Here is a 16,400-nt window from a genome sequence, read left to right on the forward strand (position 1 = left end):
AAGGAGCTAAAGAGAGACTTCACAGGAGAAGATATACAAATGGCAAAGAAACAAATGAGGAAATGCTCAACATCCCTGGTAGTAAAGGAAATGCAAATAAAAACAACCCTGAGATACCACCTCACCCCAGTTAGAATGGCCTATACTCTGCACTCAGGCAACAACAAATGCTGGAGGGGCTGTGGGGAAAGAGGAACCCTTCTCCATTGTTGGTGGGAGTGCAAATTAGTACAACCACTTTGGGGAACAGTATGGAGGTTTCTCAAAAAGCTCAATATAGACCTACCCTATGACCCAGCCATACCACTCCTAGGCATCTATCCTAAACAGCAAACCCCAAGGTATCAAAAAGACATTTGTACTTCCATGTTTGTCGTGGCACAATTCACAATAGCCAAAATATGGAAACAACCCAGATGCCCCTCCACAGACGAATGGATCCAAAAAATATGGTACTTATACACAATGGAATACTACATAGCAATTAGGAATCGTGAAATATTGTTATTCGCAGGGAAATGGTCAGAACTCGAACAAATAATGTTGAGAGAAATAAGCCTAGAACACAGAAAACAAAGGGGCATGATCTCCCTGATATATGACTGTTAACAAAGGGAGACGGAGAGACAGTAGAGACCAAGTCTGTGAAACCAAAAACTGCTTGTCAAATAGTATTCCCCACAGGATTGGGGCAGCGACCCAACAGTATGTAACTAAAACCAAACAATTACTCAACATATAAAGGTCAAAAATTGACCTCTCAGGGGAATACAATGGCTCAAAAGCTAGGTATGTACGTTCATATAAGACTACTGTCGACATATGGTCTAATATCGACATTACATTTAAAGCCCTAGGCGAACTTTCTTGGGCGTGGCCACCTGGCTACTTTATATGTTCTTGATACGTTGTATATTGTATATATGTCTACCTGACCTAGAGAAGGGATAGAAAAACAGGGTGTAAGATATCACAAGAAATGTACACACTGCCCTACTATCTAACTGTACCCTTTTTGCACAACACCTTGTCAAAAAATTGGTGTTTCCTTTAGATTAAAAGGTTTTGGCATGTGAGAAAGACAATCCCTAGAAAGTGAGTATGTGACAAATGATATCAGTATGTCTTAAAATTAAAGCATATGGGGCTGGGGATATGGCCTAGTGGCAAGAGAGCTTGCCTCGTATACATGAGGCTCTGGGTTCAATTCCCCAGCACCACATATACAGAAAACGGCCAGAAGTGGCGCTGTGGCTCAAGTGGCAGAGTGCTAGCCTTGAGCAAAAGGAAGCCAGGGACAGTGCTCAGACCCTGAGTCCAAGGCCCAGGACTGGGCAAAAAAAAAAATTAAAGCATATGAGTAAATTGGTATGTAATCAAATTGGCTATAATATAAATAGGGTCAGAATTGGGACTTCGGTGTAAAACTATGTTAGTCTGTACCTGCATCTGCAGGGCTAAGGGACTTGGGTGATGTCATCTAAATGTTAACCAGAAAGATCTCATGTATCTTTAACTACTTGATTCCCTTGCTAAAATGGTTTTGTATGTAAAGCCTGGATTTGCTCATGTGTAGCCTTAGGATCAGAATTGGGATCCCCTCCCATAATTCCTAGCTTGTAATTGCATTTGTTATGAGCTTTTACCCCCCTCAGAGCCCTATAGCAGGTCCACCAAGAGATCTGGCCCAAGCTATGAGACTGGACCTTCTCCTGAGCCACACCCGCTACCAACTGAGTAACCCACCACCAACAAGGAAACTTGGATGACTGAAGCCTGTGGATTCATTCGCAGTGAGAGAGAACATTCTACCCTGGTGGCACAACAGAGGCTGTGTACCAAAAGATGGACTTGGCTAACTTTACCTTGCTAGGATATATATGGTTGGTGCTTCCGTAGCTAGGGAGAGAGCCTAGACACTCATAAACCCTACCTGTGGGTGGGCCGGTGACTTGGGGATGAGCTACTGTTACTCCCCTGACCACTATTATTACTCCTACTGGAGTCATGAGATCATGGCACCACCATAAAAAACTTTCAGTTGTGACCAGCCCCTTGTTTGTGATTATGCTTGTCCGGATTATAGGACCCTGTATTATTAATGTTAGCTGCTTTTTGTTAAGAATGGGATTAACTCATGGTTCTTAGAGCCCAATACCAACCCATTGACCCTGAAATTAGAGACTCCAGCATGTAAGATCCAAGATTGGCTCTTAAAGGTCCAATTAAAAGGGGGGAATGAAGAGCGTAGAGAATAAAATTGTAACTATTATGCCCCTAACAGCTATTTTGCTTCTGTACCTTTGCTTGCTAACCCATGGGGAAGTGGATAGCTACTCTGTAACCACATGCTCCCCCGCCCAACCCTCCCCACACCCTGTGAACTCTGTACTACCTGATCTGGGCATTATCTGGCGCCGGGAGGTGATTAATTGTCCCCGCCTGGAGCCCACTCAAGGTTGGACATAACTAAGTGTCAGCTCTCAGACCCCAGCCCGGACCAGGAGGTAGGAACCGGCTGGCTCCAGGAATGTGGGTACGTGACCACTCCTCGAGGCCCACCCCCAGGGTTAAGGCCTTCTGACTCATGTTTCAGGGGGAAGACCCAGGCCAATCCTGAGGTGACCAGTAAACTAGGGCAAATGTCAACCAATCATGTACTTGTAACCAGGGGTCTTCCTCACCTTCCCTGTACTTGTCTATAAAAGCTGTGCTGGAATTGTGCTCGGGGCCTCTCAGCATCACTGGCAATGAGTGTGCGGGGGTGGGGGGACGGGGTTCGAACTCGTAATAAATGACCCTTGCGGTTTGGCTTTGACGCTGGACTCTGATGGTTGTCTTTCGGGGCCTTAAGAATCTAGGCATTACAACAGAACGTGAACTAAAAGAGGAAATAAGCTGGAGACCAAATTTATTAATTTATTTAAAAATTTACAAATACTTAATTTTAACAATAGCTGTTAATATCACAAAAGTAGCAAAGAGAGAGGCGAGTCTTGTGCCTCAAGGTCCTAGGTTCAACCCACCAAAATCACCCAAAAATCAGTGTCAAGTGGCCTTGATGGATTTTGCTTTTGATGTCCTGTGTTTCTCGCTGGATTTCTTTCTGCCCCAGCCATGGTCTTCCATGTTATGAATCTCCATGTCTCCTCAGGTTCCTGGGGGCAGAAAGACTTTCTCAGGCTTCCTTTCTTTTTGCTGACCTGGGGACATAGTGGAGAAACACCAAGCACTTCCTGTGACATCAGTCATCACTGGGATAGTGTGTGTGTGTGTGTGTGTGTGTGTGTGTTCTAGGACTTACACTCAGGAAATAGGTGCAGTACTTAGCTTTGTTGGCTCAAAGCTGGCAGTCTATTACATGAGCCACAATTCTACTTCCAGCTGTTCTTATGATTCATTGGAGATAAGAGTCTCACTGACTCTCCTGTCTTTCTTGGCTGTGAACATGGATCCTTGGATTTCAGCATTCTGAGGAGCTACCATGTTAAGCATGAGCACTGACATGTGCATTTGTAAGATTTGTTAATATCTGGTATGCTATAAATGGAAGAATGATGCCACAGAGATTCTTATCAGGCAAGGGATCAAATGTACCCCATGAACATTCTAACCATCAGAATCAAGTGACAGATATGCCCTGACCTCAGGGGGCACCAGCCTTTGTCCCCACAGACATAGAGGTAAGTCTGTACCTTAGTCACATGGAAGCAGCTCCGGAGGAAATCCTGCCATCTTCTCCTGAAATATTTTGTCGAAGGCTTCAGCCTGGGCTACAGTGAGGTGGTTCTTCCAGTCCCCCACCATTCCTGGAGGTCATGGAGAAACAGAGAGATCAGCCAGGGCAGGAAGGGTCAGGGAGCTGTCTCCGTGTGCTGGCCAAGCCATGCATCTGCCATGGACATTGAAGCTCAGAGGGAGGAATGATCTAGAAGTGTATGTGCACATGTGTGCTTGTGCATTTAAGTGTATGTGTGTGTGTGTGTGTGTGTGTGTGTGTGTGTGCAATGAGCTGACCTGGACTGGTGCACTGCCACTTGAATCACAGCTTCACTTCTGGTGTTTTACTGGTGAATAGTAGAGATGTAAGAGTCTCACAGGCTTTTCCTTCATAGGCTGGTTTTGAACCTTGATCTTCAGATCACAAATTCCTGAGTGAAAGGGTTTCAGATAAGAGCAACAAACAAAAGGCCACCAAAGAACTTTACCAGAATTTCAGTGAATTCAATGATGAATTTGGTGGTTGTTCAGCCCTAAAACTCTGAGGTAATCCATTGACAGAGGGCATTAAACTGAAGGCAGAATACCAGGGTTCTGGTCAAGGACATACCTTAACAGGCAATGAAGAAACCAGATAGCAGAAAGAAGTAAAGTTGAATAGGGTAAAATAAAAACAAAAACATGGCAGGGCCATGATGAGGATACCCAAACTAGGAAAAAGAGGCTTTGCATACAGATGGGATTTCAATGCAATCCTGAAACCTTCAAGTCACACAGGAACCACAGAGAAATCTGCGGATAATCGAGACATAGGTGACAGTTTTCTGCCTGGATTCTACAGCCTCAGTCAATATAAAATGCAACAAACAAATGAATATAACTACTTAAGCTGCTGAGATCTGAAGATGAAGGTTCAAAGCCACCCCAGAAAGGAAGGTTCATGAGACTCTTATCACCAAGGATCCACCAGAAGCCAATTGGAGACTGTGGCTCAAGTGGTAGATTGCTAACCAGGAGAGAAAAAGCTCAGGGCAAGTGCCCAGACCCTGATTTCAAGCTCAACAACTGACAGGAAGAAAAATCATAAAGCTGTATTTATGAGGTAAGGATCTGTCTAGATTTCCCTTCCTGGTCTCTGACAGATCTTGAGACCATAGCAATCTATACCTTTCCTTATCATTTCAACACCGGCAGAAATGTAATTCCTATCCATTGAGCTATAATTGGACATCTTGTTTTCCTTCATGGCCTGGAAGGAGCTGTTCTCCACCACCAAGTCCAGCTCTTCAGGCTCCAGCTTCTTCCCCAGGAACTGACAGATCTTCTCCACAGTGCTCCTCGTGTCCTGCAAGAAGGAAAAGCTGCAGAAGGAGAACACACAGTGGCTCTCAGAAGGCGGGAGCAGTGGAGGCAGTACAAGAAGGGACAGGCAGCCAAGGACAATGACAGACTCCTGTGACAGGGGCTCAGCTGGATGCAGGGAGGGGGAAGGGATAGAGGGAAAAAGGAAAGAGGACTGGAAGGATTTAATCCAAGCACTGAGCACCTAGGTGTCATTTTTGGGGTAGTGGAACCACAACCAGAGCACAGAGCCTGGAGGATTACCAGACCTAGAGAAAAGTTTTTGGAAAATTCTCAAGTGATAATTTGGCAGTATTACAAGGTTGATCAATACAGCAGGTACCACTGTGATGCACAGGTGATTTCTGAACAAGGCAGATTTCTTTAAAGTCTTTGTATGTCTGTGTGGGTGTGAGTGAGTGTGTCAGTTGTGTTGGGTACTTTCTCTAAGCCATTGTGCTCAAGACTAGCACTCTTTCACTTGAGTTCCACTGTGGCTCTTTGGAGGTTAATTGGAGAGAAGAGTCTTATGGGCTTTCCTGCCCCGGCTGGATTTGAACTTGGGTGTTCAGATCTCAGCCTTCTGAATGTCTAGGATTGTGAAATATGACAGGTGGAGTGAGGTCTATGAGAACGGATGTTAGCCATGGTTGGGACAGTGGTGCAGTGGGGTTCGTGGAAAATGGATGGTTACCTTCTTGAGGGCCTCGTAACTGAGCACCAGCACGCTCTTGCTCTCTCGCATAGACATCCAGCCCAGGACGTGTGCAAACCAAGATCCATATGCCACTGCAGGGTGAGGAGACAAGGGATAAATAATCCACTCCTGGATGTCCAACTGTGGACCCCATTCTCCACCCATTTCCCCTTGTCCCCATCAGCTTCCTCCAGGCATAAGTGATAAAACTGTTGTGCATATTCACAGGTTAAATGATCACATTTAAGCCAAGTGACAGTGGTTCGGGCCTGTATTCCCAGATCCTTAGGAGGCTGAGATCTGAGGATCTGGGTCCAAAGCCAGCCCACGCAGGAAATTCCATGAGAATCTTATCTCCAGTGAAGTAGTCAAAAATGCCAGAAGTGTTTGGGGCTCCAGTGTTACATGGCTCACCTTGAGCAACAGAAGCTCAGAGATACTGACTAGGCCCTGTGATCAAGCCCCTATACCAGCAATATACAGATGTATGTACATATATGTGGATTATATGTATTTCCTATGTTTATATGTAATATATTTCATATATTTGAATTGATAATTATGTGCAAATAATATATATCATATATATGACTGTATATGATATATAATAAATTCTATATATTATATCCTATATATTAGATATACTCTATCATATATTATATACTGCTTGTTATATAAAAGATACATTTATATATTACATATTTGGATATTCTTTTTTATTTATTAATTGAACACAAATTTTTTGACAAGGTGTTGTGCAAAAAGGGTACAGTTACATAGTAGGGCAGTGTGTACATTTCTTGTGATATCTTACACCCTGTTTTTCTATCTCTTCTCTAGGTCAGGTAGACATATATACAATATACAACGTATCAAGAACATATAAAGTAGACAGGTGGCCACGCCCAAGAAAGTTCGCCTAGGGCTTTAAATGTAATGTCGATATTAGACCATATGTCGACAGTAGTCTTATATGAACGTACATACCTAGCTTTTGAGCTATTGTATTCCCTTGAGAGGTCAATTTTTGACCTTTATATGTTGAGTAATTGTTTGGTTTAAGTTACATACTGTTGGGTCGCTGCCCCAATCCTGTGGGGAATACTATTTGACAAGCAGTTTTTGGTTTCATAGACTTGGTCTCTACTGTCTATCCGTCTCCCTTTGTTAACAGTTATATATCAGGGAGATCATGCCCCTTTGTTTTCTGTGTTCTAGGCTTGTTTCGCTCAACATTATTTGTTCGAGTTCTGACCATTTCCCTGCAAATAACAATATTTCACGATTCCTAATTGCTATGTAGTATTCCATTGTGTATAAGTACCATATTTTTTGGATCCATTCATCTGTGGAGGGGCATCTGGGTTGTTTCCATATTTTGGCAATTGTGAATTGTGCTGCGATAAACATGGAAGTACAAATGTCTTTTTGATATCTTGGGGTTTGCTGTTTAGGATAGATGCCTAGGAGTGGTATGGCTGGGTCATAGGGTAGGTCTATATTGAGCTTTTTGAGAAACCTCCATACTATTCCCCAAAGTGGTTGTACTAATTTGCACTCTCACCAACAATGGAGAAGGGTTCCTCTTTCCCTGCACCCCCTCCAGCATTTGTTGTTGCCTGAGTTCAGAGTATAGGCCATTCTAACTGGGGTGAGGTGGTATCTCAGGGTTGTTTTTATTTGCATTTCCTTTACTAGCAGGGATGTTGAGCATTTCCTCATTTGTTTCTTTGCCATTTTTATATCTTCTATTGTGAAGTCTCTCTTTAGCTCTTTTGCCCATTTCCTAATAGGTTTATTGGGCTTGGAGGGGCTTTGTTTTTTGAGTTCTTTGTAGATGACCGATATCAGGCCTTTGTCTGTTGCTGTGCTGGTAAATATCCTTTCCCATATGGTTGGCTGTCTTTCTATTTTGGTGGCTATGTCCTTAGCTGTGTAGAAACTTTTTAATTTGTAGTAGTCCCATTTGTCGAGTCTTTCCCCTATTTGTTGTGCCGCTGGGACTCTATTCAGGAAGTTCCTTGCTGTGCCTATAAGTTCTAGCGTCTTTCCTACTCTGTCCTTCAGTAGTTTTAAGGATTCAGGTCTGATGTTGAGGTCCTTGATCCATTTTGAGTTGATCTTGGTGCATGGTGATAGGCTTGGGTCTACTTTGAGTTTTCTGCATATGGCTGCCCAGTTCTCCCAGCACCAGTAGTTGAAGAGGCTATCTTTATTCCATTGTATGTCTTTAGCTCCTTTGTCGAATATCAGTTGGCTGTAAGAGTGCGGTTTTATTTCTAGGTCTTCAATTCTAATCCATTGGTCTTCCGATCTGTTTTTATACCAATACCATGCTGTTTTTGTTATAATGGCCTTGTAGTATAGCTTGAAGTCTGGTATTGTGATACCTCCTGCACTGCTTTTTTTGCCTAGATTTGCTTTGGCTATTCTAGGATTTTTGCTGTTCCATATGAATTTATGGATTGGTTTCTCTATTTCAGTGAAGAATGTGGCTGGGATTTTGATAGGTATTGCATTGAATTTGTATAACAATTTGGGCAATATGGCCATTTTCACTATATTGTTTCTGCCTACCCATGATCATGGGAGGTCTTTTCATCTCCTTGTGTCTTCTTTGATTTCCCTTATTAAATTTTTATAATTTTCATTAAATAGGTCCGTAACATCCTTGGTTAGGTTGATCCCTAGGTACTTTATTCTTTTTTTGGCTGTTGTAAATGGAATTGTTTCCATAATTTCCTTTTCTGTTTGTATATTGCTGGTGTACAGAAAAGCTGCTGACTTTTGTGGATTGATTTTGTATCCTGCTACTTTGCCAAATTGGTTAATTAGGTGTAGGAGTTTGGGGACTGAGTTTTTTGGGTCCTTCAGATATAAGATCATGTTGTCTGGGAATAGGGATAACTTGATTTCTTCCTTGCCGATGTGGATCCCTTTGATGTCCTCCTCTTGCCTTATTGCTATGGCTAGCGATTTCAGCACTCTGTTGAAAAGAAGTTGGGGGAGTGGGCATCCTTGTCTTGTTCCTGAGTTTAAGGGGAATGATTTAAGTTTCTCTCCATTTAATATGATAATAGCAGTTGGTCTGTTGTATATGGCTTTTATTGTTTTGAGGAATGTTCCCTCTATTCCTGTTATCTCCAAAGCTTTTAATAGGTATGGATGTTGTATTTTGTCAAAGGCTTTTTGGGCATCGACTGAGATAAGAATGTAGTTCTTCATTTTAGGTCTGTTTATGTGGTGAATTATGTTAATTGATTTATGGATGTTGAACCATCCTTGTGACTGTGGGATGAAGCCTACTTGGTCATGATGTATGATTTTCTTGATCAGTTTCTGGATCCTGTTAGCTAATATTTTATTGAGGAGCTTTGCGTCTGTGTTCATTAGTGATATTGGTCTGTAGTTCTCTTTTTTTGTTGGGTCTTTGCCTGGTATGGGAATGAGTATGATATTGGCTTCGTAGAATGAGTTTGGGATTTCTCCCTCTCTTTCTATTTCGCGGAAGATTTTGAGGAGTATTGGTATTAGCTCCTCACTAAAAGTTTTGTAGAATTTGTTGGTGAATCCATCTGGGCCTGGGCTTTTCCTTGTTGGGAGGTTCTTGATTACCTCCTGTATCTCACTGTAAGTTATTGATTTTTTAGTTGATTTATTTCTTCTTGGTTCAGTTTGGGAAGTTTGTACTTCTCTAATAATTGATCCATTTCTGTAAAATTATTGTTTTTTGCTGAGTAGAGTTTTTGGAAATAGCTCCTTATGATTGTTTCAATATCGTGTGTACTTGTAATTTTTCTGGTGGAGTCCTTGATTTTTCGTATATGAGTCTCTTCTCTTATTTTTTTTGTAAGTCTTGCAAGGGGTCTGTGAATTTTGTTTATTTTCTCAAAGAACCAGCTTTTAGTCTTATTTATTTGTTGAATGGTCTTTCATTTTTCAATCAGATCTATCTCTTCTTTAATCTTTGTGATCTCTCTTCTCCTAGTCGTTTTAGATTCTGTCATTTCTTGTTTCTCCAGTTGTTTTAGTTTCATCGTGAGGTTATTCACCTTCTCTGCTTCCATTCTTTTAATGTGAGTGCTGAGGGCAAGGATCTTGCCCCTCAGTACTGCCTTAGCTGTGTCCCATAGGTTTCTTTGTGATGTGTTTTCTTTGTCATTGTGGCTTATGAATTCGTTGATTTCATCTTTAATTTGGTCTGTGGCCCAAGTGTTGTATAGCAGTGTGGGGTTTAGCCTCCAAGAGCGTGTATAGCCTCTGTGGTATCCTTTGTTGTTGAGAGTTACCTTTAATCCACTGTAATTAGATATAATACATGGGATGACGTCAATACTTTTGTGTTTGCTGAGGTTCTTTGTGTGGGCTATGACGTGGTCTATTTTGGAATATGATCCATGGGCTACTGAAAAGAAGGTGTATTGGGTCTCTGTAGGGTGAAAGGTTCTATATAGGTCTGTCAGATCCATTTGCGAAATGGTGTTACTTAGGTCTTCAGCTCCCTTGCTAATCCTCTGGGTGTTGGATCTGTCTCTTGGACAGAGTGGGGTATTAAGGTCACCCACTATGATTGTGTTTGCGTCTATCTTGTTCTGTAATTCTGTGAGAATTTGCTTGACATATGTAGGGCCTCTTTTGTTCGGTGAGTATACATTTATCACCGTGATGTCTTGATTCTGGATTTTTCCTTGTATTAATATGTAGTGTCCTTCTTTGTCTTTTTGAGTTGATTTTAATGAAAAGTCCAGCTTGTCTGAGATCAGGATGGCTACTCCTGCCATTTTGGTAAGTGCATTTGCTTGGTAGATCTTGCTCCATCCTTTCACTAGGAGCCTGTTTTTGTCCCTTGTTGTAAGGTGGGTCTCTTGTAGACAGCAGATGTCAACTTTTTGTTTGCTAATCCATTCTGCCAGTCTGCTCCTCTTTATCGGAGAGTTTAAACCATTTATATTTAAAGAGATCAAGGATAGGGGTGTTTTTTCTCCTTCCATTTACTTTTTGGGCTTTTTTTCCTCTTTTTTTTTCTTGTCTTTTTTTTTTTTTTTTTGGCCAGTCCTGGGCCTTGGACTCAGGGCCTGAGCACTGTCCCTGGCTTCATCCCGCTCAAGGCTAGCACTCTGCCACTTGAGCCACAGTGCCACTTCTGGCCGTTTTCTGTATGTGTGGTGCTGGGGAATCGAACCTAGGGCCTCGTGTATCCGAGGCAGGCACTCTTGCCACTAGGCTATATCCCCAGCCCCTTTTTTCTTGTCTTTAGTGAGCTGTTCTTTCTGTTGGCGTTTGGCTATTGAAGTTTCTTTCTGATTCTGTCTGTGTGTCTTGTACGATCTCTGTTGGGTGGGGCTCCCCTCTTAGGATTCACTGTAGGGCTGGTTTTTTAATTCACATACTCCTTTAGCTCCTCTTTGGTGTGGAAAGATCTGGTTTTCCCTTCGAATGTGAACTCCAATTTCGCTGGATATTTGATCCAAGGTTGCATATTGTTAGCCTGAAGTACTTGGATGGTGTTCTTCCACTCACTTCGTGCTTGGTAAGTTTGTGTGGATAAGTCAGCTGTTATTCGAATCCTCTTCCCATTGTAGAAAATTTCTTTCTTCACTTTGGCTGAATTTAGAATTTGCTCTTTAATCTTGAGGTCTGAAGTCTTGAATATTATGTGCCTTGGGGTGGCTTTTCTGGGGTCTGGCCTGCCAGGTGTCCTATAGGCTTCGGTTACCTGGATGGGGTCCCCTATGAGATTGGGGAAGTTTTCAGCAATAACTTTATTGAGAACATGTTTAAGCGCTCTGCTCTGGTATTCGGCTCCTTCTTCTATTCCAATTATGCACAGATTATATCTCTTGTCTTTGTCCTTTAGTCTGCCTGGATTAGTCTGCCCTGAAGCTTCCCCGTGTCTTGGAGTGTGGTCATTTTCTGGTTGTTGTCGGCTGCTTCATCGTCCATGCGAGAGATTCTGGATTCCATATGGTCCTCTCTTTGTGTTATGGTTTCAATTGCGGAGTTTATGGATGTCAGAGAGCTATTTATGGTTGCCAGATCAGCTCTGATCGTGGAAATTTCTTCCTTTAAAGAGTTGTATTTTAAATCTATTTTTTCATGCATTTCAATTCTCAGGATGTTAAGATTTTCTTTAAAGGAGGCTTGCATTGTATCCATATTTACTTCCATTTCTTTAAAGAAGGTTTGCATTGTATCCATTTTTGCTTCCATTTCTTTCTTGGCTTCTTGGGTGTCCTTCAAGGTTTCCACTCTAAACTCCGGGAATTGTTTTCTGATTTCATTTCTGACGCTTCCCATCATTCCTGATAACATGGCCTCATTTGCTTTCTTAATCTCCATCTCCTCTTCATTCGTGCTGCTTTTTGGAGCTGGCAAGTTGGCTTGCTCTTTGATGAACTGTGTTATTTTTCTTTGTGATTTGCACATCTGGAAATCTGTGGCTGGCTTCTCAGGTTTGGTTTTTAGCTCTGCCCTCCCTCCTGTGTAGGTGCATATACCGGAGCAGGTGCTGCCACTGTGGCCCCGCCCACTAGTGCAGGGTACGCCTACCAGAGTGGGCGCTGTCACCGGTGTCCCCGCCCTCCTGTGCACTGTGTGCCCGCTACAACAGGCGCTGGCGCCGTGGCCTCATCCACTTTAGAGGGGTACGCCTCCCAGAGCGAGCCCCGGGTTGTTGGGTTGTGTTTGTGCCCTCCCGCGAGTCCGTTGGGGGGGGCGGTATGTGTGGGGCCCAGTGTGATCGACTGTCCAGGCTTGGATTAGCACCCTCACACCTCGCCTCCGCTGCAAGGGGGGGACGTGATCAGGCCCTGTTGTCCCTGCTGTGATGGTATTGCCCACCAGCGCCTGTGATTTTAGTTGTAAGAGTCTGCGAGCTCCAAGCAACTAGGGTGGCGCTTGCCCTGCCAGCCGTCCCCCGGCCCCTGTTGGGAAGGGGGCAGTGCCGGTTCTGCCAGTTCAGGAACCTGTGTGGCCTTGGGGCTGCTCTGCCCTTCCCCTGCTAAACTGACTTCCCAGCGCCTGATGGGAGCTTCCCGCCTGATTTGGGGATTCTTTGTTCCCTCGGGGTGGGGAGGGGGAGGGAGGGAGATCTAGCTTCTTTGTAGGGCTTGGGTCTCTGATAGCTGGTCTCCAGTTGGGTGAGGGGGTAATGGGGGACTCACTGATCTTGGGTTGTGTGTGTGTCCCGCGCAGCCCTTGGTCCTTCAGGGGGTGGCGAAGTGTCGTGGTGGCTTCCCCGGTTCCCTCCTTATGCCGCGCTGGGTTCCCCAGCTGCCGTCTGTCCGAACCTGGTGTGGACCCCAACTTCTTGTCCCTGCCATTGTGTGTCTTGTTCCGCACCCTCCCTAGTGACCGTGGGGTCTCCCGCTGTCTGACTCCTTCACTCCTGGCAGCCTGTCTGCCGATCGCCAGGTTCCCCTTTCCCAGCCTGGCCATGTTTGGGCCAGGGTCGACTGGTGGGGGGAGGGTGCCCCAGAGATTCTCCGGCTCTGTGTAGGTTTTCAGCTCTTCTTTTTTGCTCCTTTTTGTTTTCCTGCATTTCTCTACTGCTTCTGGCTGCTGGTTTTGCTGGGTTCTTGATGGGGTATTGGGTGCTGGAGTTCCCAGCTCGCTATTCAGTTGGGGCTATTCGGGGTGCCTCCCTACTGTGTCAGCACCATCTTTCTCTCTCTCTTGGATATTCTTATATGTATTAAATATACCATGTAACATGTTACATAGTATATTATGTATAGCATATATGCTATATATGGTATATATATGTGGTATAATATATATGATATGTTTTATATGTCACATATATTTAATATATATATATATATATATATATATATATATATATATATATATATGGGCATCAGTTGTTCATTGGGGGGTGTCATGATTCAAAGCCACCTGAGAAAGAGACACTCTTATTTCTAATTTATCCCTCAAAAAATGGAAGCAGTGATGTGGCTAATGTGGTAGAGCCAAAACCTTGAGTGAAAAGTAAGGGAAAGTGTCAAGGCCCAGTGTTCAAGCCCCAGGACTAGCGTGCACACACACACACACACACACACACACACACGGTGTTTACATGCATCTTACTTCACAACCCACTCACCATTGCCTTGGATGAACCATTCATAATACTGCTGCAGTGACTCTGGATTCTTCATGAACTTTGATTGGCAAATGAAATAATATCTGGACACAAGGACATCCTTTGGATTCCTGAGGACATAGATCACCTTAAAGGAACAAAGCAGCAAAAACAAAAATCACTATCATCTTTCCCATATATTACGCCTTGATTTCTCTTCAGCCAAGTCCTACACAATGGGAAATATATGGAAAGATCAACAATCTAGTCAATGTCTTACTTAGAACACCAGTTGTGTGTGTGTGTGTGTGTGTGTGTGTGTGTGTGTACCAGTCCCAGACCTTGAACTCATGGCCTGGGAACATCCATGAGCTTTTTTTGCTCTAAGATAGTGCTGGACCCCCTTGATTCCCAGCTCCACTTCCAGTGTGATATTTGTTCAGTGGAGTCTCTCAGACAATTCTGCCCAGGTTGCCTTTGAACTATGCTCTTTAGACATCAACCTCTTAAGTAACTATGGTGACAGGGGTGAGCCACTGTTATCTGACTTATTTCTTCACCTTTGATTTTATTTTATTTTGTCAGTAATTGGGATTGGACTCCATGTGTGAGCACAGTCCCTGATTTTGTTTTGTTGAAGGCTAGGACTCTGCCACTTTGAGCCACATTCAAATTCCAGTCCTTTGGTGGTTGCTGGGGGATAAGAAACTTGTGACCTTTCTTGCCCGGCTGGCTTTTAACTATAACCTTCAGATCTCCCTTACCTTAGCCTTGGAAGTGAGGAAAGACTTGGGGAAGAGTTGGAAGGGAAGGTGGGAGGTGAGCAGGCGGGGGCCCTCCTTCATGTCTCTTATGATTTTGGATCCTAGTTCAGACTCAATCGACAGGGATCTTTCCCAGATGGGCACAGAGTGAATCCACTCTGGATCCCCCTTGCTGAGAATGAGACACAGAATCTCAATCATCCAGTTGGTTCCTGGAGACAGAAGGAAAGGAGAAGATCACTCATTTCTTTCTGAATTGTATAATAGAAACAAAAACGTGATGGAAACTCACTAATATGTCATTTCCAGGGCAACGGATAGAACTAGAACAAATCATGTGAAGTCAGGTAAGCCATGATTAGAGAGAAAAACAGAACAAGTTCTTATGACATGTGGAAGAGAGATCTAAATGGCACTAGGATATGACAAATTACATTGAATTGTAGATACAATCAGTGAGACCAAAAGAGGATAGCCTCAGGAGAGAATCACAAAGGTGCAATACCCAAGCACCTCTTCATAATTATGTAAAATAATACATATACTAAAATGAACTGCATAGATATGTAAACTTAGGACTTTTTTCTTGATTTTGGTTTTTCTTTTTCTGATGACTGTATTCTTAACTTCATATAAAGTATAAGCATATGCACATGAGTTGTAGGGTGGGAAGGGCCCAGAATCAGAGGAAAGAGGATGAAAAGGTGCATCAGTGGAGGGCAGTGGGCATTGATGAAAGGGAGTAGGCAACTTGTGGGTGAACATGAGAGGGAGGGAAGGGGAGCGAAATAGGGAACAGAAGACACTACATGAAAGGAAATGCACTTACTGCCTGAGGTATATAAATGAAACTCTGATGTATAACACCTCTAAAATATTAAATTACAAAACCATGAATCTGCATGTGATATTTCTATGAGCTCTTCAGCATTCACTATCTGTCACTCACCCCCTTCCCCACAGGCAATCAAAATCCCCATTCCTGCCTTAGGCCCAATGCTTCTGTGTTTCTCCAATGCCTTCACCTCACAGTGCACCTAGGAATCCATGTGGAAAGGGCTGGGGAGATCCTCTTTTCTGAAGGGAAAGAAAGACAGGTGCAACGACTATCTCCATGGGGGAGCCTGGAGGGAGTGGGGCCACAGGCCTGGCCTTTTCCCCAAGGCCGTGCCCCTGTCTGCTCACCTGATCTGGGGTAGGTCACTGTGATGATGTCCTTGTCCTTCACCACAAACTGTTCATAGGCTGCTTTGATGTCTTCAGTTTTGCAAAACTTGGTAGGGAAAGGAATGCCTGCATACCACAGAAAGCCCTCTGCCATCTCAGAGCCCTGCATTTCTGGCTCTTGGTCCCAGATCACTGTCACTGTCACAGGGCAGGTGTGGGCAGAGACTGAGTTTTCCATTGTGGGTGGTGAAGGCAATCATTAACTTTCTATATTTCAGTGTAAAACAAATTGCTTGACTAAAAACAAAAAAAAACCCCAAAACCTAATGTGATGGTCCTTGGGAATTGGGCAACTGTGAAAATATTCTAAGGTGTTCTCTGCTCATCTGGTTTTCAGTTCATGACAGCAATTAAGAATTACAAGAGGAAATACAAGGGAGTAGGCTTGAGATTAGGATTGATTTTTATTTGAAATTCACAAAATACTTAATTTGGAGACTAGGTGTAGAGATCACAAAAATAGCAAAGAGCACGGGTTGGACTTCTGGCTCAAAGTCCTAAGTTCAATCCACTAGTAGCACCGCAAAATCATTGACACATGTCTTCAATGCATTTGTTCTCCGACTTC

The 16,400-nt window shown here is 43.4% G+C and overlaps 1 protein-coding gene across 3 annotated transcripts in view; it reads right to left on the minus strand.

Moving 5' to 3' along the window:
- LOC125368429 (sulfotransferase 2A1-like) overlaps nucleotides 1-15,934 on the minus strand; it is a 28,803-nt gene extending 12,869 nt beyond the window's left edge. Inside the window, exons 1-7 of one of the 3 annotated variants that reach the window (XM_048369391.1) lie at nucleotides 15,791-15,934; nucleotides 14,606-14,817; nucleotides 13,863-13,989; nucleotides 5,756-5,850; nucleotides 4,888-5,065; nucleotides 3,696-3,809; nucleotides 3,140-3,158 (exon numbers count right to left, since the gene is read on the minus strand). In XM_048369391.1, the coding sequence (XP_048225348.1) occupies nucleotides 3,697-3,809; nucleotides 4,888-5,065; nucleotides 5,756-5,850; nucleotides 13,863-13,989; nucleotides 14,606-14,817; nucleotides 15,791-15,926 (861 nt within the window). In that variant the 5' untranslated portion in view covers nucleotides 15,927-15,934 and the 3' untranslated portion in view covers nucleotides 3,140-3,158; nucleotide 3,696. Of the gene's footprint in view, nucleotides 1-3,139; nucleotides 3,159-3,587; nucleotides 3,810-4,887; nucleotides 5,066-5,755; nucleotides 5,851-13,862; nucleotides 13,990-14,605; nucleotides 14,818-15,790 lie in introns of those variants that run through there. The other 2 variants (XM_048369390.1, XM_048369389.1) reach the window with 2 other exon arrangements.
- Between the last annotated feature and the right edge of the window lie 466 nt (nucleotides 15,935-16,400).

This window comes from Perognathus longimembris, chromosome 20 (assembly GCF_023159225.1).
Source record: "Perognathus longimembris pacificus isolate PPM17 chromosome 20, ASM2315922v1, whole genome shotgun sequence".
Taxonomy (NCBI): Eukaryota; Metazoa; Chordata; class Mammalia; order Rodentia; family Heteromyidae; genus Perognathus; species Perognathus longimembris.